The sequence below is a fragment of the Gallus gallus genome, chromosome 27, assembly GCF_016699485.2.
Source record: "Gallus gallus isolate bGalGal1 chromosome 27, bGalGal1.mat.broiler.GRCg7b, whole genome shotgun sequence".
NCBI classification, from domain to species: domain Eukaryota; kingdom Metazoa; phylum Chordata; class Aves; order Galliformes; family Phasianidae; genus Gallus; species Gallus gallus.
Window position 1 is genome coordinate 3,554,857 of NC_052558.1, and position 22,409 is coordinate 3,577,265.

The window sequence follows — 22,409 nt, forward strand, 5'->3', positions numbered from 1 at the left end:
GAAGCGAGACACAAATGCCCATAGACTTCTGAAAGCAGCCTGAGCTGCAACACCTGAGGATAGAACTCACATCAGTGCCCTGTGCTGCCCTCCATGGAGAGCTTCAGAGCATCCTGGGCTCCGAAGAAGAAAGCAATGCACCTTAAAGAGGAAGGGATACAAATGGCAGTGAAGATGCTGCATATACAGACAGCGGTTTGGGGAGCCCTGGGAAGTTAATAACTACTATTGCTCTCACCTTGCTTGGTTAATGAAGTGCTCCTAGGATTTTAGGTGCCTTCTCCTAGTGGGTGAGATGCCCTGTTGCTCCACAAAACCAGGGGTGAAGGATGCAGGTTCTCAGGTTTGAGATGGATTGGGAGCCCTTAGGATGAGGAATGCTCTGCTTGCTTCTGAGCACTGCTGGGAAGATGGGTGCCCACAGCTTCCTGAGCCTTGGATTGCTGGGAGTAGGGTTGGAGCACAGCTCTGAGTCCTCCCCACTGACCCTCCAGCCTGTCCAAATCCCGAGTTTTGAGGCACTTTCCCCTCCCTACTGTGACTGCAGTGCTGCTTTGCTTTGTGGAGCAGTAATTCTGCCCTTTAGAAAGACTCCATCCCGAAGCACAACTGTACAATCACCCTCTGCCCTATCACAAATGCCTAATGAGCATCTCCTCCAGTCCCTGGAATGCCCATCACCCCTTTGCATGCTCCCAGCTCTTGCCTTTGCACTCTCTGTTCATGCTTATTTTTGCTCAGCAGTGAAAATTGCTGCTGATACGGGCAAGACAGCCTCCTTGTGTCTTGTCATTGGAATATGTTTGCTAAACTCCAGCTCCCTCGTGGCTTCATTCCACTTCTTCCCTGTTTGCTCGGAAAGGTTTTGGCTACAAACATAGGCTGACCCTCCTGAAGCTGCAACAGGCATTGCTCGGAGCTGCTCCTCTCTGCCACCATTGATGCAGACACCTTTTTAGCTACCAAGCTGCATTTGTAGACCTGCTTTGTGAGTCACTGCAGTGCACAAGTGCAGGGCCCAGCTTCTCAGCTGCTGTTCTGCTGCATCCTTAGCAGAGCTGCTAACTCAGGAGATGAACCAAAGTGCAGATTTGTGATCTTCCTGTTCCTCAGCATCCCTGTATTCATTAAATGAAGGCTTTGCCTCTTCAAAGAGAGCCTCACAAGGGCTAATTTATTAGTGGCCAGAAATTGTGGGTAGCTTGTAGCTGGTTTTGCTCACGTTGGATGGGTTTTGTATTTTGCTGGTGTGTTACCAGGTCACAAAAGAAAGAATAAATCTTGTTTACTTGTTTGCATCCCGTGGGAATCTGCTGCTGCTCCGGGTTTCAGGCTTGTTCCTAACCAGGCTGAGATGTGCTGTGCTTCCCCTGTCAGCAGCTGTTCTGTGTAGCTGCTGCCCACTTAAGAGGCGGAATATACAGTGCCTTTACTGAAAGGGTGCCAAGGGCTGCAAGAGAGGAGCTGGAGGGAGGAAGTCAGAGGGGGAGGGAGAGAGCAAATGCACACCGAGAAAAGGAGGGGAAGAGAAAAGCAGAGAGGAGAGCTCAGCTGAAGAGCGAATCCAGGGGCTGGCCGGGATACAGAACGTGAGGAGGAATGGCAAAGTTGCAGTGTGAGCTCAGCAGCTTTTGTGTCTCCCTGGGTTTGGGGAGTTATGTGGGCCTCTGAGTTTACCGCAGCCTTTTCCTAAGCCAGAGCTTTGTAACCTCACGGAGCAGCCCTGCTGAAGGGTTCTTCTAGGCAAGGCTTGCAAGCTGCAGGCTTCTTGAACATCAGTGTTTCTGGTATGGGAGTAGGTGTTTTTTGGGTTATTAGAAGTAAGTCCATAACCAGTGGTGGTAGAGCTCTGGTTTGAGTGTTTGCATGTGACTAGTGTTTGCACGCAACCTAGCCGTCCAGGTTATTTTCTCTCTCATTTCATCACGAAGCTTCTTTGCTACATAACAGGGAGAGAAAACAGTTTAACCCAATGATCTCCGAGCCTTCCAGCCTTCTTCAGCCTTACTCTCTCAGAGCCGAGTTACAAAACTTACACAGCTTTCGGCACAGTAAAAGGCTCGGCCTCTTTGTGGGGGTTTGATAGGAGCAGGTGATGCTCCCCGGCTGCAGAGCTGCCGTTTCTCTCCCTTTAAGGACCCCCGCAGCTCCGCTACCGCCGCCTTTGCTCACCCCGCGCGCTTCGTGGCTGCGGAGCGGCGGCCCCGCGCGATGCTGCGCGCTGCAGCCCCCCCTGCTGGCCGCGCCGCGTCACTGCAGGCCGAGCTGCGAGCGCCGCGCCGCTGCCGGCGGAGATGTGAGCGAGAGCCCTTTCGCCTTCCTCGTTGGTTTTGACCATAAGTGGCAGTTTTAGTGGGCCATTAATTTGCTTTACTACGCGCAATTAGTAAAAAGTGGATATCGAGTGCGCGAAATTAGTCTTGGGCTGGATTCATGTGTCAGCTGGCCAAGACCCGATTGGGTCAACGTTTGGAAAACAAGGATTAATGGGCTCCTCCTGATTGAGAGGAGGTCCCACGCTTTGCTTTTGACCCTATAGCCATGAAGTAAACCTGCCCTGCTCACAGAACGCAGCATTAACAGGGAGGAGTTACTTTCTGCACACAGTTTCCCCCCCCCACACACCTCTAAGAAAGCATTTATTAAGTGGGATAAAACACTGCAAGATCTGGAGAGAAGGGTTCTTCTTTGTGGTTTGTGGAAGAGTGCTGCTGTGTTGGTATCTTTGGGGGGGGGGCAGGAAGGACACGTGTGCACATCTCAGTGATGCTCAGTGGGCAGTGTGGAACACTCAGATGCACGGAAAGCGTCCCTAAAAGGAACTTAGGATCCGAGTGCAGAAACTCTGCGTGTACCCAAAACCCTCAGCTGTTGGTGTATTAATCACAGGGACAAATCACACCAATCCATATGGGTGCTTAGGAGCTGATGAAGCCTTTAAGGCATTCAAAAAAAAGAAACCTCATACATTTCCTGGCGCATAAATGTGTTTTAAAAGGTACGTAATTTATAATAGCAACGTTGACAGAGCCTTAACTACACTACGAAAGCTAAACTGTAATACATTTGCATGTGAGCAGTACTTACTGTGTGGGTGCATCTCCGCTTGATGTGTTTCCATGTGATTCTCTGTAATTCCAGCAGCGATTGTAGTGATATTAAACCATAGTATTGATAATACTTTCACAGCTCTGCTTTGGGAAATGCGTTGCTGCTAAATTAGTCCCTGAAAATGTGGAGATATTAACACTGCTGAGCACGAAGGCAGACGGGAGTTGGATCAGAGGCCTTTATTTTGCAGAGTGATGCTGAGGAATCATTACTTTAAAGCAGGAACTTCGTTTCCTTGAATATTAAGTGGAGTTGGGGATTTTACTTCCGCTTTGGCATGAAATGCCTCATCATAAAGTGTAAATGGAACCCGCTCGGTATTGATTTTTCTTGTGCTCTAAAAAGATGCTTAATGAAACTCTGGGTACCGAAAGGCCTCCACTGCATGCCAAGTGAGCTTAATTGCAGTTCCCTTAACAAGCTGCTGGAGATGCTCCCCTTTCTACAAAGCGGCCCTTTCAACTACTGAAGTCTCTTTTCCTTCTGTCCGTCGCGATGCTTTAATTCACTTTTTGACATGAAGGGCAAAGTACAGCTTAAAGAATCATAGCATGGCCTGGGTTGAAAAGGACCACAGTGCTCATCAGTTCCAACCCCCTGCTATGTGCAGGGTCGCCAACCAGCAGCCCAGGCTGCCCAGAGCCACATCCAGCCTGGCCTTGAATGCCTGCAGGGATGGGGCATCCACAGCCTCCTTGGGCAACCTGTTCAGTGCGTCACCACCCCCTGGGTGAAAAACTTCCTCCTCATATCCAACCTAAACCTCCCCTGTCTCAGTTCAGAACCATTCTATCCCTTCCCTATCTTTCCTATCTTCCCTGTGCCACGACAATCACAAAGCAAGGAAAGGCACTGAGCACACTCAGGGGTAGCCAAGCAGTGCCAGGGGAGCCCAGGAAGAGGTGTAAGCCCAAGGAACCTCTCAGCTCTTCCCCCTTGGAGTCAGTCGTGCAGTTGTTCATGCTCCAAAGAGTGATGAGTTGGGGGGGGTTGGAGGACCTGAGTAGGCAGATAGAGCAGCTCTGCGTCAGGTGCGGGGTAATTAATGCTGGAGTTCTGTGCTATTTGGTTTTTATTCCCCGTGTTTTCATTAAAAGCTAATGAGTTTTTTCTCCGTTCAAAACAATAGCTTGGCCCCTGACAAGTTGTTGCTTATTTTTTCTGCTTGGACTCAGCTAGCTGTTGCTGCTCCATAAACTTAATGGAAAAGGAGATGAAAGCACGAAAGTTTGTAAAGCAAATCCTCGTTGCCTTCCTTTGTAACTCGCACTGAGCGGCTGCGTGCAGAGCATTTGTTGATCTCTGGTGTTGCAGCTCTAAAGCAGTTTAAAAATACTCCTAATGCTAAACCAAACAGAATGCCTTTGTGTTGCAGTAGCTCATGGTTCGGAGCCCTGCTGGGCTTGGCACGGCCTTGTATGTACATTCTGCAGCCTCTCTGCATTCTTGAGTGGGTTACTGCAATGTGTGTATGTATGTATGTATGTATGTATGCAGAAAGTGAGCCTGCTGCATGGAAGAGCACATCCTATCAGTGGTGATGAGCCCTCCTCTGTGTTATTTCACACCTGGGAAACGTTCTGCCAAAACTCTCTGCAATGCAGCAGCTACTTCTAAAGGCAGCGACTTATTCTTGCAAGTAACTTTGCTGCCCAGCTCCTCGTTCCAAGCAATGTGCTGCAGCCACGCTTCAATGCAAGAGCTGCTCCTCCCCAGTGAGATGGCTGCACCGTGCCGTGCTGCCTCCTGCTATTCAGAAACCATAAACAGTTTGCTCGTTATCACAATAATGCTGCACCTGTATCTCGTTATAGGGGAACACCTGTTACCTTGGTGTTGGCTTGAAAAGCCTGGCACGTTACAGCTCAGTTTGCTTGGTTCTTTCAAGGGATTAAGGCTGAACGGGCTCACAGAAGCTGCCTTGCAACGCTGCTATTGTTGCAGTGCTGCAAATAATTAAGCCTACAACACTGCAGTGTGGCACATGGGAAGGCTGCTCGGTAGGATGCATGCATGTAGTGCAAGGATGGAAGGTCTCTGCAGTGCGACTTCCACTTAGGTGTGATGGTGCAGCAGGAATTGCAGCCTGCACTTTTGGGTTGGGGACGTACAGCTTCCTTCTTGGCACGAGAAGAGGTTGGTAATGCAGATGCTGAACGATGCACTTTCCAATTCTGAATGTATATATCTATCTATTTTTCCTCAATCAGGCTGCGTGCTGGGATGGCTGCTGGGAAGCAAATAAGCTCAGAGCTGGAAAGAGTGCTGCTTCCTCAATGCATTTCATGGTGGTGGGAGGAGGACCTCCCATTCCAGCCCTTCATTACCCTTTCATCAGTGCTTGTTTCAAACTCCAGGGCACGGTTTCTGTGTTTGCTAAGATAAAACCTTGCTTGGAACTTAGATTTTTTTTTTTTCCTGTTTGAACGCAATTAACATCAGCTGAAAACTCACCTCTGGTGCTGTTTGTTGTGTGCTGAATGAGGAGCCAGCTGTCTTTACCTCCGTTATCAGCAGTCTGGGCTGTGTGTATTCAGGAAAAAAAGGCAAAAAAAAAAGTTGAAAGATGGCTTTTTTGCTTTGTTGGAGCCTGGCAGCCTTTTCTCCCCCATGTAGCCTAGGTGTGCTCCACTTGCATTAAGGTTTTATGTTAACATCTTTTCCTATTGTAACTGAGTGCTTTCTGCATAAAGCCCAGGGTCAGTAATAGTGGAGGGTTCCTCGTTCTAGTGGGGAAGGTGATGGGATTCGATGATGTCCTTTTAACAGGTGGATGTTGAGTGCAAGAGCATTGAATGGAGCAGTCCTTGGGGCCAAACTGCCAGAGCTTCCATTTCCAACCTCCTCCTCGTGTGCCCTCCATCTCTGCACATACACAACATGGGTTCCCATTGCAGCAGAAATACGCTGCCTTGGCCCTGAGTGATTCATCCAGCCTTATTACCCACCCAAGTGAGTTTGGGTGTGGTACCAAACCTCAGTGGAAGGTTGGGAACAGGAAGAAACCCTTCTGGGTGTGGGAAATAAGGTTTGGATTTGGCAATGTCTTCACTAAAATGAAGCTCTGCTCTCTTTCTAGGAGAGAATCAGCACGATGCTGGCTTTGGGCAGGACAGTTCCGATGATAATCAGAGCTGGAGTTTGGCCCCTTCCATGACATCTGATGTCTCACTGCCATCGGACCTGCAGGATGATGGTAAGTCACTGCTGGTTATTAAAAGCCATGTGAAGAAAGATGGAAATGGTGCGACTCGTATCTCATCCACCTCGTAATGTTGGAGGTGTTGGGTTTTATTGACTGGTGCCTGTTTTGTCAGTGCCAATAGAATGTTACAGCAACCCCGAGCTGAAGGCAGCGTTGCTGAAGCTCAGTGTGTTCTGTGGTCATCTTGGAGCAGATTGGAATTGGTTGTTCTATTTTGTACGAGAGCCGAATTGGCCAAGTGGTGGTGTTTTCCGACATTAAAACACAACTTCTGGGTGCTTTTCTTCTTGGGCGCTCATCCTTATGCTGCAGAGGGGTCGTGTTGTCTTCCCATAGCTTCTCTCCTTCCATCTTCTGGGAATTAGGCCCATTTAAGCCATCTCTGTTTGGAAAGCCTTTTACTGCTTGGGAGTTCTGCCTTCCCAATAGTGTAGAATTACTCCCAGCCAAGCAGGGGAGGTGAGCTGGCACACTGAGGCCAAGGGTATATTCCAGAGCATTCAATGCCAGACAGAGTTTTCCAGGGCAAACAGTTGCTGTGATGTTCTCCTCTGCTTGTGAGCAGTGCTTTAGGGGTGATGGATTTGTGCTGTGCTATTGAAATTGGAGCCTACAGAGCAGAGACAGTTCTATCTTCTCTGGGGTTATCTGTGGGCCCCAGTGAAGGCTTGACTGCTTTGGTCTCAGGTTCTCAATCTCCTCCTTCCCACAGATGTTGGTTCCTCCTCCTCTTTCACTTCCTGTGCACTTTCCCCAATGCTCTCCTATTCCTCACTCCTCATCCTTTTCCCCTTTCATTTTCTCTGCTTCTTTCCCCATTCTTCTCCACCTCTGCCTGCTGGATGCATTCTTTCACGTCCACTCCCACTCTCGTTAGTGTGTTGGTAGTCATCAGTGGAGAGCACAGAGCAATGAGGATTTATTTGGGATGAGGCCATAAGAGCTGATGGGCACCAAATTTAGTTTCCTCGTGCTGTGCAAAGCACCAGGCTCATCCGTCACATGTATTGATTCATGCCATTAAAAATGGCTTCATTGAGACTGATTGGAGACAAGGTTGGTCTGATGATTGGGAAAAGAGGTGTGGAATTTGGGTTTAGTTCTTTGAAGGCATCAGAAATGATGGGCTTACACAGCGTGCAGATGGAGAGCGTGCGATAGGGATAATGAACGTTGGGGTAATGAATGTTGGGCTAATTGGGACATGAAAGGGTGCTGAGGACCCCGAGTTTGGCCTCATCAGGTGAGCAATGTCTTCGTGACGTCTAGGCTTTCTCCTGGCATGTTTATTAAGCTTGTCTGAGAAGGTATTTGCTCTGCTCGCTTTGAGCAGTGGTTTTTGGCAGCCCGAAGGGGCAGAGTTTGACATAACACTTGTGAGGTATGCAAACACTTGGCACCACTGGAGATCTTGGAGACGCAGATGAAATGCCAGGCTGGATGGAAGGCTGCCCAAGTTGGAGGCGAATGGCCAGGAGGTGGATAACACAGGGAAAAAAATGGCATGCAACAAAAAAGAAAGGGGGGAAGAAGTTGGCTTTGAGAGCAGCTACGTTGAAATGAGGTGTTGGCTCTTGGGAATTGATAAGAGCACTGGATGTCAGCGAATTACGGGCTTTGTGTGCGTTCATTCTAGATGAAAGTTGGACTGTTTTGGCTAATTGGATTCAGACTGTTGGTAGTCTGGAACAGTAAGGCTGAAAGGAAAAGAAAAGCTGAATTCTAGATGATCTTTACGGTCCATTCCAAGCCAAGCTATTCGGTGAACTCCCCAGTGTTATTAATTCAAGGCTTCAGTGGAAACAGATCCCTGTGGCCGGGCTGATGCTCTTTGCTGCAGAAAACAGAGGAGTTTGGGGACGGCAAAGCCACCACTGCTCACTTTCATTCTGCACACACTTCTCCTTCCCCGCTCTGAACTCGTGTTGGGAATCAGAGATCCTTTCAAGTTGTCTCTGGAGGGAGCGAGAGGGGCTGTGTGAGTTGGGGATGACTTTACTCAATGAGGCATGGCCCTGCTCTGTAGGATTGTCCCTAATGAGTGATTAAGAAGCTAATGTTTGTACAGTGCTGGGAGGCTGCGAAGCTCTGTAGAAGCACAAAGTACTGCCATAATGATAAGTATTTCTGATGAGACACTTCCCACGTAATGCACTCTGCTCAGACCACGGAAGACTTTTCAGAAAACATTTTCTTTTAAATGGATAGATGGCTAAGACTGCCAGTGTTCTGTGATTTAGTTTTCCTGAGCGTAAGGTATCGCTTCCTGAGGGGCTGGAGAGGCTGCAGCTTTAACATTTAGCACTTTTAGATCTTGCTTTATCGCTTTTTGTTTGTTTGTTCTTTTCTTTTTTCTTTTTTTTCCTTCCCCTTGGCTCTTTAGCAGCGCTGCTCCTATCATAACAAAGCCGGTGATGTCTTACTGGAGGGACGCTGAGGCAGCAGCCGAATGAGTCAGCCCATGTCAGAGCATCACACGGAGCTGGGGGTTGTGGCCACTGCAGCCCCTGCCTGGTGGCTGTGCTGCTGTTGTCACCACGAGAGGAGCAACCATATATTGCTATAACAGAGGCATATGTTAGGAAGGGAGCATAACTCACAGTGACAGGAGTGTGCTGTGTGGGTTCTGTTAGGCATGGGCTCCGTGCTAAGAAATCTCGGCTCTGACTTGCAAGATCTTTCTGTGGTGTCTGTGGGCAGACACAGAGCTCACCCAGTTTTGTGTGTGTTTTTTCAGTGTCGAGGCTCAGGGCGCCTGCAAATCCAATCCTTTGGCAAAGACGCCCTTTGCTTCATGAAGACCTGCTAAAAATGGCTTCTGTCTTAATAGCTGTGCAGGGCGGTAGGTGAGGTGGTCCATCACTGCGCCCCAGTGGCTCAGGGGAGAGGGGGGCGAGGAGAAATGGAACTGTGATGCTGAAGGTTGGGGGGGCGGAATTAGAAACCATGAAGAGGTGGTGCATCTTTGATTTTCTTCTTAGACCTTTTTGCATCCTGGAGAGGCCCTATTTGCTCCTGCTTGGCCTTCTGTTCCACATGACCGGGTAGGGAAAATCCTGCAGTGAGTTTCGTGTGCAGCTGCACTCTGCAAGAAGGGCTTGGCAAGCCAGCCTGGAAATGCAGGGGATGAAGCTGTAAAGCTCTATTGGAAGCTGCTGCCTTGTCCCTGCATCCCCTGCACGGACCAAGCATTTCCTTCGAGTGTCACGTTTTCCCTTGATGCTAATCAGCAGCACCGAAGCATTCAGTGCTCTGAACCGCGCGTGCTCCCCGGCTTCCAGACAATCCGTGTGCATGCACCTACACCTTCTGGTTTTAAATCCCCCTCCCCCCTCTTTCCTACGTGCTTCTGTTGGGGCTGTCGGGACCGCGATCCCAACCGCGGGGTCCGCCACCCACCCCGCCTGCACGGCGTTCGCTGTCGGCTGGCGGAGTTCCGCAGCGCCCCCTGGTGGCGCGGAGGGGAAGTGCAGTCCGGGCGGGGGTTGGCCGTGCGGTCGGTCGATCGGTCGCGATGCTGTTTTTAGGTTTTCATTTGAACCTTAACCTTGAAATAAGCGGCTGTCCGGAAAGAAACGAGCAAATGAAACAAGTGGTTCTGCGAATTTCTTCTCACCGTCTCAGGAGAGCGAGCAGCGGGCTTCGGTAGCGCGGCGTGGGCTGAGCGACACCCTTGGGTTGGCTCAATAATGGCAGAGTTTTGTTGTTTTTTTTTTTAATCCAAAGCCGAAGTGGAAATTGTGCTTTTTCTTCCCCAAGCTGCGGTGCTGGGGAGGCACGGGGCGGCCACACGTGTGGGCAGCAGGCTCAGGGCTGGCATGGCACAGGCAGCCCAAGGCACAGCCCAGAGAGCTGCCAGCCCCGCTGCTGCTGAAGTTTGGGTATGATTTCCTTTAAAAACTGCATGAAATAAAATGCAGATTAAGAACCTGACTTGCAGAAATTCTGAGTGTCTGCAGGTTCAATAGCCCGTATAGATCAAACCCGGAATGTCCACAGCTGAGTGCCTTTTACAGGTTGAAAGCTTTATATATGTATTTTTTTTTCTTTTAAAATCCCATTAGAAGCAATTATCTCTGTCTCCCCAATGTCCAGACATGTCCTTTGTTGCTTCTGACTGCGTTGTTATAAACTTGCTGCTGATGTACTTGATGGAACAGCACAAGAAGCGTTTTGGGAATGGTCTGCCAGGCGTCCCTTGTGGTTCCTTTCCTTGGGCATCATCCCATGGAGCCAAGGCTTAAAGCACAGCTTTAAGGGTCACAGTTTGGCAGGACACCCATTCTGTACCAGGACTGCCCATAGGTCTGGGTGGGAGTTTTGCTGAAGAGAGGAGAAAAGGCAAAAACCCATTGGATTGGAATCAGTTTCTCACAAATAATATGTATGCGTGATGGAAAGAAATTGGGCTTCCTTAAAGCTCACGTTCTTTGAGTGGTCGTTTTCTGAATGCCATAATGTTAGCACTTGGAAACCCAGCGTGATGATGTCTGTGGCACTGTGCACATCAGTCCTTGGAACGGTACTGTGGTCAGAAGGCTTGGCTGTGTTTTATGCAGAGCAGCTCTGCTCACCTCTGTATGAAGGGTTATTGCCCTGGGGTGGAGAGGAGGAGGGTGGGCTGCCAAAATAGCTGTGGGTATTCCACGGGAGGGCTGAGAGCTTTGGAGCACACGGGCAGAGGTAAGAGTAATGCCACGAAGATTTCCAGCTTTCATTTCAAACCAACCAACCCAAAGTGGCTTCACGTTCTCCTTTGGGATTTTACAGCTGCAGCAAACTGTCGTGTGAGTCATAGGAAGTTGCTCTGAGTTGTGGCTGCTCCCCATCAGATGGGCACATCAATGCTGCTCCTCAGCCCGCTCTTCTATGGGTGCTCATTTTCAGCTCGGAGTCGTTTCTTCCCCCAAACTGAGACGTTTGGAGGGGCTGTTTATGTGCTCAGGGGGTCTGCAGGAGGGCTGCTGCAGCTGAATGGGCTGCGAGGTCCTGGTGGCTGTTTGCAGCTGAGGGCTGTCAACCTCAGAGCTGGTTTTATGCAGTGCAACGTGTCTGTGATTGTCTTTGCCACTGAGTGTTCCATGCCTCGGTCTGTGGCTTGGAAAGGGGTTTTTGCCCTAACCACTGTGCTGTTTGTTTGGTTTTTAAGCTGAGATTCTGCAGCGAGCCCTTAATTGCAAGAGCTCTTAAAACACCCCAAATGTTATGAAATGTGGTGTAAAATCTCAGCGCTGTGGGTCTGTGGCACCTCAGACAAGAGTTATAACCCGAGTTACGTCGATCTCAGCGCAGTACTAATAACTTATTAATGCAGCTTTTCCAAAGCAAAAACCCTTACTTCTCTGCTCTTTGCCAACAGGGGAAAAGCATAATTAAAGGTTTTTGTTCTGATTGTTTCATGAGCACGGGATCGAATGGATAGGTGTCCTTTCCATACCTGGAGGACAGCCCTTAACAATGAGGTGTTACTGGGATTTGTTGGTAAGATGCTCAGTAGAGCATAGGCAAGAGAGGAGCATTGAGTGATGACTGCAGCAGGCAGTGCCCTCCGCCTGTGGGGTGTTTCTGTGGGGCTCAATGAGGTCCAGGCGCTGTCTCAGCCTTCTCTTATGGCAAGCTGAGCATCCCTGTGTCAGACCCGTGTGAATTATGGAGGTGCGGGTTACAGCTGCGGGGGGGCTGGGATCACACACCCGCCTCCTAAAGGCCCTTTTTATTCATGAGGATGTAAATCTGAGGCGTTCTGTGTCTCTAAATTCTCCCCGGCAGAGGGATCGATGGGCAAGGAATGTAACATTAACGAAGTGTCGGGGTGGAACTTCATCACATCTCCTGTTCTGCTCATTCTTAAAGAAAGCAATTCTGGCTTCCTGCGTTGCTGGGGGGCAGAGTGTCCCACTGTGAGCCCATGTACTGCAACAGGAAAGAGGGTCAGAGATGCTCAGGTTGAGATAATTGTAAGGGTAGGTTTCAAGTTGGCAAAGATGTGGGTTTGGATGTTTTGCTTGCTAGGATTTTGAGCTAATGGCATAATTAGCAAGGGGAGCGAATAGGGCTCTTCCGTGGCTTGTCTGAAACCAGGGTGGACTTCCCTTTGTGTGTGGGGCACATCTGTAGGACAGGTGGACACGTGGGCCAACAGAACATGGGCTTTCCCCGTGCTCCTGCTGCATGGGTGGGATCAAACAGCTTCACCCCATAGGCAGGGTTAGGTACTGCGTGCTCACCTGGGTGGAACTCACGGGAGCTACGATGGGACACTGCAGGATCAATCTCAGATCACTAACGAGTCCTGAAGTACGGAACTCCCAGCTGAGAGAAATGGTCTGGACAGCAATAAAAGCCCGTGCTGTACATACACACATTAACACATGCTCAGCTGCTGCTGACTTCGTTGTGACTTAAGCACGTATGTGAATATTTGGTTCATTGCGAGCCATGGGGAACGCATTCAATTATTACTCAGGTGGTGCAGTGCTGAATATCACTGCGTGCAAAAAATAAAGCCACTGTCCTGGAGAATTTAATTCAATTCTGCTTATAATAAATGCTTCCAAAGTGAAGCATTTTAAGGGAGGAAAAGGCCTTTTTTGTTTTTTCCTTCTCGTTTCTCCTTTCGGTGTAAGAGATGAAGCAAAGCTTCGCCCAGCTGGCTGCTTCTCCCTGGAGCAGCCGGACCTACTGGTGGGGCTGCAGGAGCAGAGGGGCTCTGCTGGTGGTTGGTACTGTCCTTTTGCAGGAGGGCATTGCCACGCTGATGTGCACGTGTCATTTAGAGCAGCTCTGTTGAAGGCATCCAGTGACGAAGTGCATCATGAAACGAGCAAAAACTTCTATTGTTGAACCCTCTGAGCGAGCTGGCAGCTGAAAGGGATGGTGTGTCCATGCTGACTCTTGGGCTGTGCTGATGGGCTGATACCTGCACGCATTGGGGCGCAGCTCTAAGCCAGCGCCGTGGGAAGAGCGGCCGAAACAATCAGCACCATCCTTCAACCTGATAATGCCTTCTCGCCAACTAATAGCTCCTTGTTCATCAAGGAAACGAATGTGTGCTGAGGTGACACGCTCTTCACCCGCTGCTCTTTGTTCCGGGGTCCCTCCAGACTGATTGTTATCAGCCCCGGCGCTGACAAATGTCCCCCCAAACTTTAACGCTATGTAAAATTGAGTTATGGGGTTTTAAGGTTAGACTCCTCTGGCTGAAGGTTGATTGTCTCCGAGAGATAAAGGAATCAGTACTCAACAATAACAAAATCTTGGCCATAGGATAATGCCTCTTATTGAGCTCGCAGCTCTCTTTATTTGGTTACAAAGCTTCGCCGCTATTTTTTCTCCCTGCACTCGCAGGTTTAAGTGGGAGCCGCTGTTGGGAATTGGTGAATTGCTGCTGTTCCTCTCTCCACCCTCCCTGTGTGCTCGCACAAACACTTGGGCTGATGGATCCATCCCTCCCATTGCCCAGGGCTGAGTGTTTAACCGAGTTACCCTCAGCGTGGCACTTCCATAGCACTCGGGGTGGCCTTTGGAGGAAGAAACCTTGACTTCCTCACCCAGACGAACCCGAAGGTGACCCGAGGAGTAGGAGAGCATCTGAGTGGTTTCGCAGTGAGATTCAGCCATCAGAGTGGAAGGTTCCCACAGAGCTGGGGCTGACGTGCAGTGCAACCCACTTGGGAAGCCCCAAGCAACCCAGGTTGGGAATGGCGTCTTTGTCCCTGGGAGCCTCGAGCACTGTGTGGGTTCTCTGGCCAAAGAGCTGTTTTGTGTTTAGTAGTGAGGCTTGGCCATCTGCTGTACACAGAGATGGTCTGCCAATGCTCTGCAGAGGATCAAAGCATGACAAAAGAATAATGGAGTTTTGGGGAAGAAATCGGAAGTTTGTTTTAATTTTGAATATATGGTATCTGGGGCAAAGGCATTCGGTGCCGAAGGAACCTAATGCTCCCAAAGGAGATGCCTGGAAGGGCTGGCAGACGGGCAGAGAAGTCCCAACATCCAAGGGAGGACAAAATTTAGTGGAGTGGAAGCTCCCAATGCTCTCTGAACTCCTTCCAGATCCTGGGAGTGCTCTCCCTCCCCTGATAACCACCTGATGCATGGGGTGTGTGGGGAGACGTGTGTGATAGGGGCGACGTTTCCTTGAAGATTTGGAGTGCTCAGGTTGGTGGGGTCAATGTTGAGATACAGGGTTGTGCTGTCCACCTCTCATAGCTCATCCCTCTGCTTCGCCTACTCCTGGCTGCCCAAAAGGACAGAACTCTGATGTCTCCCAAAGGCTGTGGGCATCTGCAGGAGTGATCTTTGGGGCAGTGAAGCCTTCCAATCTACCCTAACTCTTGCCTCCTTAAGCCTTATTCAAGAATTGCCCTGTAGGCATTTATACCCTTAAATATCAGTGCCGTGCATGTCGCTTAGTGGGGGCTACAAAACTGATGTGCCACGAGCTTTGAGATTTGGGTTTTGATATACCTCTGACCCAAGGTGTGCTGGCTGCTAACCTCAACTCAGACCCACTTTCTCACCTCCTTTGGGGGGATGCACAGCCAAGGGCTGAGGCTGGCATCCCCAGTGATAAAACAGAACATTCTCCAGTGCTGAATGCGCAGTGAATTACCATTTCTTTTTGTTACCCTGGTTTATTCTTCAGTGGCTTGAACCTCGTTTTATTGTTCTATCTGTATTCCTAACCTCTCAATGTCCCCTACTATTATTTCCTCTGCCTTCACTCGATATTTGCATTACCACCTAATTTAGTATCTTCCTGCTCATTGAATTAATGGACTGTTTACTTGCCTTAGATAAAATGGGGACTGATACCCTGCAGTACCCCAACACAGACACTTCTCCCCCACGTGACGCAAAGCCATTTATCAGCAGCTTTTGTCTGTGGCCCTTGGGCCAATTTTCAGCCTGTGACGATTGCTTCTATCCGAGCAGAGGTAAATTAAGGTTGGTTGTTTTTTTTTCCAGTGAGATTTGCTGTGGCACCGCATCAAACGCTCAGTGAAGCCTCCAGATATATTGCATCCTCCACATTACCCTTCGTCTGCTAATTCTGTGGCTTGATCAGAAAGGCTGACCACGTGTGCCTGAGGTCATCCCCTCTTTGCAAACCCAAAGGTTGCTTGTTGCCAACGAAGGCAATTATTGCCTAGGTGCTCATAAAGTAATTGACTCCCTTTTCGGTTTTTAATCTGGTCTTGTTATTTTATGAGCGTGATGTGAGATTTGTGAGAGCGTTTTTCAGCTTCACCTTGCTGGTGTGCTTTTAAATGTGGGTGCTAGCTTGGATTATTGCCCTCTTCCCCTCCTCTTATCTATCCGCTGTGATTAGAAGGAACAGCCGATGGTTTGTTAAGCTCAGAAGCTCTTACTGTCATTCCTCAAAGACTTCATGCAAATGGAGATTGGTGGGAAGGAATGCGCGGCTTGGAAGTATAAAACCCTCACGTGGGGGATATCTGTCCGTCCTGTTCTGTGCTCACACCCTAGAGCTGATGTAGGAAAGCTGGTGCTTACCTGAGCAATCCCTATTGGAGAAGTGCACGACTTCTGCTCCCTTGAGTTGTAATGGCATCTCCCAAGTGGGTGAGAATTCTTTGCTGCCAACATTTCGCCACATTTGTCATCTCGTGGACATCGGGGTGGCGACACTCCTCTTTAGATGGGTTTCCAGTTTGCTTTCTGTCAAGGTTGATTTAAAGGTGCTTCATTTCCAACTGTTAAGTGGAAATTCTACATCTGCTTTGAGTGCCTTCCCGGGTCTGCTAGCTCTGCTTGAGTGGATGCATCAATTAATTTGGTGGGGGGGGGGGGGAAAATGCATCTTATTTGGAATGGAGGACGTTTTTGGTACCTTTTCTTTCCAAATGCAATTTGAATGAGTGGATCAGAAGTGCATTGATTTTATAGCTGAGGTCTTGCAAACCCACTCGTAACTGAAGGTAAAAAAAAAAACCCCAACCCAACAGCAGAGAAGTAAAGCAGGATGATTGGGAAACGCGCCCACTTTTACGATGGAAAACTCGCCAGCCCTGCCAAGGGAAAGGAAGGCCAGACAGTATCAGTGTTTGAATATTCTCTTTTGCTTCTTTTCTTTGATATGCAAACTTGCTGCTGATCAAAGAACTCTGGGAAGAGGAGGACAATAGTGCGGAGCATGGCGGCTGGGTTCTGGCTCCTGGGTTTGATCCCATGACCAGGATTGGGACGGTGCTGTGCTCCCCTCCCCCTGGTCCTCCTGCTCAGCCCCGGGTTCACGGAGCAGCAGGGGAGCGGGGGGCACACGCACAAGCCCTGAGGTTGCAGAAATGCCATAAAATGGCTATAGCTCTGTCGCCTACAAAGCCTCCATCCCTCTTGGGTACCCCAGTATGCTAAATCTGTGGGTTCAGGCTTGGGGCAGGTGGTAGGATTTGCTCCTTTAATCTTCACTGTCTATTTATTACAGTGTGGAGCTCCAGGGCATCTGAGCATGGCCTTTCTCGCCAAGAGACCATAACAAATGGCTGCACTACCTCTGACACAGAGCCGGGCTTTGCGCACCACCTATCTGCGCTCTTCGGCGTTGGCTCCTTCTGTCTCTGCTTCTCCTTTTGTTAGGATGCTGATAAAACTGGAGAGAGCAGGAAGGGATGTGAATGCACAGAGCAGCTCCGGGTGACCCCAGGCACCTGCCCTCCCCCTGGCTTCCTGTCTGCCCTTGGCTCATTTGTCAGGGGAGAGGGGGATGCTCACCTTGCAGGATGAGAAACCACTCTGCCCCGGGCCATGGGACCGTGACTTAGGGTAACCCTTTTCCCTTTGTTTACTCTTAGGTATTGAACCCTTTTGCAATTGCTAATTATTTTTCAATTACCCAAGACAAATGCAAAGGTTAGGGAGGTGCCATTTCTCAGTGACCCTGCTTGTCAATCGCGGGCGACTCTTTATTAATGTCAGAGCTGGGCTTGTTGGATTTTTTTTGTTGTTGGTTTTAAAGAATAAGAGAAAGCATCTTGGATTGCAAGGGTAATTTAAGCCTCGCTTTGTTGTGAGTGCTATCAGAAATTATCAGGACGGAGGTGGGAAGTTCCTTTCGTTGCAACTTAGTTTTATTAATGGAAAAAATAAAAGCATCTTTAGATAAGGTGGAGGACCTCAGTGAACCTCAGCCTTATAGAAGGCACAACAGCTTTGTCCTACTCTCCTGCAAGGTAATCGAATTGTTACAGTGATGCTTTGTGGTACTACCACAGCATCAAAGCTCTTTTGCACCCATTTATAGCTTTGAAGAGCTCACAGTTTGAATAGGCAAAGGGACAGGACAGGGGATGATGGAGATGTGGTTACAGTGTGATTTGCCTCCAGCACACCTAACGTTGGAGGGAACACAGATTGAGAGGGTGAACCGAGGGTTGGGAGAACAGCCACGATGTGCACATAAGTCCCGGATTTGCCATATGGGTTCTACTGAATCTGAGCTATCATCTGCCTGAGAACACCCATTTTTGGCAGCTGGATGACCTTGGCTTGCTCCTTGGTTGGCTCTGGATGGACAGGGGATGGTGGGGCCACCCAGGACCCGATGCTCAATGCTCATGTCCTCCGTGCTGGAGTTCCAGGAGGCATTGGCTTCAATCTCCAGACCACAGTTTGGGTTCCACGCTGTGGTAAAGCTTTTAATCCAAACATCCCACACTCCTTGGAGGGGTCTGCGGTGTGGGGTGCAGCCTGCACGGGGGGGGGGGGTCAGGGCTGCATGTATGAGATGCTGCTCGCCCTTCTTTTGTAGACCTCAGTCTCTTGGCTCCCTATTGAACTGGGGAGGCTTGAAAACCCCCCGTTCTTTTCACGAGATGGATTTTTGCAGCCTGTCTCCAGGCAGCTCGAAACCCAAAGGGCATCGCTGAACACACCAGCGACAAAATAGCATCTGGGGGGGGGGAGGGAAGGGAATAGGAGGACAGAGGAAGATGGAAAACCTTCTATACAATAATTAGAATAAAATTGGGGTATCGAGAATACAGGGGTCAGCTTCTGTTCACACCAATATGGCTTTCACCTTGTAGAGAAAGGCCTGCACCAGGTAATTAGGTCAAGTCAATGATTATATATCTTTAAGCGAAGTGGAAGGGACTGTAATTGTGATGAAATTTGTTTGAAGAGGGAAAGCATGGGGAATTTTGTTTAAAGGTAACGAGTTCAAAGGGTAAATGAAGTTCAAGGTTCAGTTCCTGTTCACTCCTAACAAAAAAAAAAAAGAGAGAGAAAAAAGAAAGGGGGGGGGGGGAAAAAAAGACCCATGCACACCAAGCAGCCAATATTTCTATCAGACGAGTTGCTTTATCTTTTGGAGAAGGGAATGGGATCATATCCCTGTAGGAAAACTGGAATTAAAACAGTGACAGCTCTTTAATGGGGCTTTCTTTCTTTAGGAGCCAACAGAAGGGTAAAACCTTGGGTAATGTTTTATTTTCTGTCCTTTTTTTTTTTTTCCCCTCATTGGTTTATTCGTCCCTTCGGAGCTGCTGCACGCAGCCACCTCGAATGCAAATGGGGGACATCCTGAGAAGGGGTTCTGCTGTGATATGCAAATCCCCACTTTGTTGAAGGGAACTTTTCAAGACAGGGGAAAAGCAGCAGCCAGGGCAAGTCTGGAAGGGTGGGGAAAGCTTCCCAGTGTTGGGGGGCTTCAACCTGATGGGATTTCAGCTTCCCATAAAGGTCTTTGGTGGAGGAAAAGGTTTTTTATTCCTGCTCGTACTGCTGAAAAGTCTGTTTTTGTCCCAGTGAATGAGCAGCTGTGTTTGCTGGAGAGTGGATCCCATAGCACGAGGGAGAGCTTGGATGCTCTTAGACCAGGGAGAAAAGGACATAAGAAAACATGGTTGGTGCTCCCCCTGCGAGGGGCTGCTCCGTGCATGTGAGTGTGGAAAGGAGAGCTGGGTGATACGCGTGTGAGGACCTGCAGCATCCCTGTGTGACCTTGGAAGTTGTGACTGTGCCACCAGGTCTGATCTGGGTCGGCCCCGGAGGGTCAGCCCCATTCCTTGGGCTGCTGCGTTGGCTGCCGTTGGGGCTCCCAATGCCCAGATCTGAGATTTGGGCCCTGAGTTTGCAACTGATGCTCGGAGGTGGCTCTTCAGGGGGGTTTGGGGTGTTTGTTCCCTTGTCTATGAAGCAAGGGAGGCGATGTTGCTGGTGATGACTGTGCTGATCCTGCATGGGCATTGAGCCTCCCTGCTTTTCTTCCTCATGGAGCAGGAGCCTTGTTCTGAGCACAGCAAATGACTTCATCTTGAAAGTCACCTGTAGAGGTTTAGTGCTGTTCTACTGGAAGGGGAAAAGTACCAAAGCAAGCCTCATGAGCCCCCTGAATGGGGTGGATATAGGGGGTAACCCCAAAGTGTCCCACCTCTTCATGACACTGACATTGGGCTGCGTTGCCCATGGCCTTGGGTTTTAATTGGGGCTGATGCTGACCTGGGGATGGCCCTGCACGCTGTCATATGGGGTCCTAACTGCATCCCACTCAGTGCCATCCAGAGGGGGTGAGCAGGGGTGCAGCCTCACCTCCGCTGAACCCAAGCTGCAAGTATTTCCACTCCAGGCCAAATTTACTGGGAATTGAAGAAACAACACTGCGACAATATTAATGACCTCCGAGGGTACGCAGAGTTCAGAGTTCGCCTCCTGTTTACGCCACGGATCCTTTCCCCCCCCTCTCCCCCCACCCTGTTCCGGTTGCACCCATCCTATCTGCCATATAGATTCTGTGCCATGGGTTGTGGTTACGATCCGTTTCATGGCATTTTAATCTCGGTTTCGGGTCTTTTTCTTTCTCGCCTGGATAAATGCACGACGGCTTTGTGAGGCTGACGGAGGGCGCGGGGTGTCGGGGCGGGGGTCCGCTGTGAGCAGGGTGCTCTGGGGATGGGTTCAAGGTTCACTCTTTGTTCGCGTGTAATAAAAAGTCTTCAGTTATCAGGTATTTAAACCCAAATCAGCAGTTCCATATCCGTAACCTGAGCTAAGCGTTCCTCCATCTAATGGCCGCGCGGCTGTCGTTTGTAGCGAGTTGGGTGACACTCGATTTGTACTCGGTGACGGGAACAGATGGGCCTTCATTGTGCAAGCCCGCCTGTATGCAAATGTGAACGGAGTTTCACCCGGGCCCGGGTCTGACCTGACCACGCAGAGGCATTTACACCGCGCGCCCAGCCGGGGGGGCGGCCAAGGGCGATAAAAAATGGCACTCGGATAGTACCAGCGGCAGGTCAAGTTTACCATCCGTCTTGCAGCGGGGACCGCGCTGGCAACGCGGTTATTTAGTTTCAGTGCTGATGTTCGTTGCAATGAGCTCCATCATTTCACCTGTTTATGAACCCAGGCTCACGCCGGCTCGAGGCGAAAACCCGGCGAGGTCGGCACCGGGCTGCTGTGGGCTGATGGGTGCCGTTCCCAATGGGAGTCCTCTCATTTTCTCCCGCTGTCCTCATCGAGATGTTTTCCTCCGCGCCCCCCCCCTCCCCTCTCTTGGGTGTTTCTGAGGTTTGGCTGCTTTCTCTGGGTGGACCAGAAACCCCTCAGTGCCCAAATGGGCTTTTTTTTTGTGTTTTAATGATGGAAAAATGGAGAAAAATGATAATTGATGCCAGAATAAACAAGCGGCGTTTTAGGCGTCGGCTAACAATTTTGCACGTACGGAGGCAGTCGGCAATATATAATAAATCTTAACCATTTAAATGTACAGCCCTTCATTAGAGTGAAAATATGAACAGCTGTAATCGCACATTTACGCCGGCGACGGAGAAAAATCTGGTTACAGTTGTCATTTTTCACGCTGATGGAGGACGGGCAGCGGGTTCTGAGCGCTGCTCATGCAACGGTGGGGTTTTATTCCTCCATCCCATCCCTCCTTCCTCCCCATCCCCGTACAGCGGTGCAGCAAATTAGCGTCCTTTTGCTCCCAGCAATGCTCCGCTTCCATATTATTCTCCGGCTCATCACAAAAGTCCATTTCTCATGGCAATGGCAGAGCCCTCTCCTGCGGGACTGACCCCCCAAACTGCTGTTAGGATGAATGGTTGCACTTCTCCGGGACATCTGTTCTTGGAGGGGTGCTGGGAGCTGCGGGCTGGAACGGATAGAAAAGAAACGGTCGCCGCAACTACAGCGAAGGCGGCTGGCTGCTGTAAATCTTATTGCTTGCAGCGAGCGGCCGCGCATGCAGGGGAGGTGGGCTGAGGGGCCAAAGGCTTTTTCCCCCCCCTTTTTTTTTGGTGCCTTCTAAAGGCTGAAATGTCCATTTTTTGGTAGATCTGGAGCCGGCGACGCGATAGCTCTAAGCGCTGCAAAGCATCGCGAAACCTCCCTGCCTTGTTTTTGTAGTTTATTGGTGCTTCCGTAGGAAAAGCAAAACAAAACAAAAACAAACCAACAACGGAGCTCCTATATATTATTAGTCAGTTGAGCCCCGTGCTCAAATCATCACGGATAGAAACGAATGGCCGGAGCTGGCGCTGGTATTTGTCCAGTCGGCGCTTGTCATAACTGACAGGGATGATGAAAATAAGGCACTTTGTACGTATGGAGAAATGGAGGGCTTCTGAAATGGTTTTATTCCCTCGTTTTTACTCATTGAAAAGTGGGGAGGCCATTAATTTCCCATCCCGGAATAAGGAACTGCTGGGAACAAGCGGAAGGTTTCGCACATCTATTTGTAACGCCAGCATCCCCCCGTGCTCTCGGATGGGCGATTGCCACCTGACCCCAAACCCACACCTTAATGCACCAAATCTTTATTAAACCATCACTTAGGCGGTACTCGGATGGGCCGCGGTCGTGGGCAGAACTCTTCCCCCCAAAGTCCGAATAATTACCGAAAGAAAAGCAAATAAAAGGCTTCAGGATTCGGCCCATTCTTTGTGACCTTGAAATTGCTCTCTTGAGGAAATCCTGGCAGGTAAAGAGAATTGGGTTTATATTCTGATGTATGGAATTCCGGCCGGGTTGCGTTAAGCAGAACACGACGCCTTCACGTTGATGGGACGGACGAAAGAATTTGTAGATGATGTTATTTTTTTTTTCCCCCCATTATTTTCCGGGGGAA

General features: G+C 49.7%; 1 protein-coding gene across 10 annotated transcripts in view; it reads left to right on the forward strand.

Annotated features, from left to right (window-relative positions):
* Window positions 1-22,409, forward strand: part of SKAP1 (src kinase associated phosphoprotein 1) — a 125,244-nt gene that overhangs the window by 19,331 nt on the left and 83,504 nt on the right. For 8 of the 10 annotated variants that reach the window (XM_025144198.3, XM_040653310.2, XM_040653314.2 and 5 more), the window contains one exon: window positions 6,191-6,307. In XM_025144198.3, the coding sequence (XP_024999966.2) occupies window positions 6,191-6,307 (117 nt within the window). Of the gene's footprint in view, window positions 1-1,480; window positions 1,616-2,903; window positions 2,999-6,190; window positions 6,308-22,409 lie in introns of those variants that run through there. The other 2 variants (XM_025144199.3, XM_040653309.1) reach the window with 2 other exon arrangements.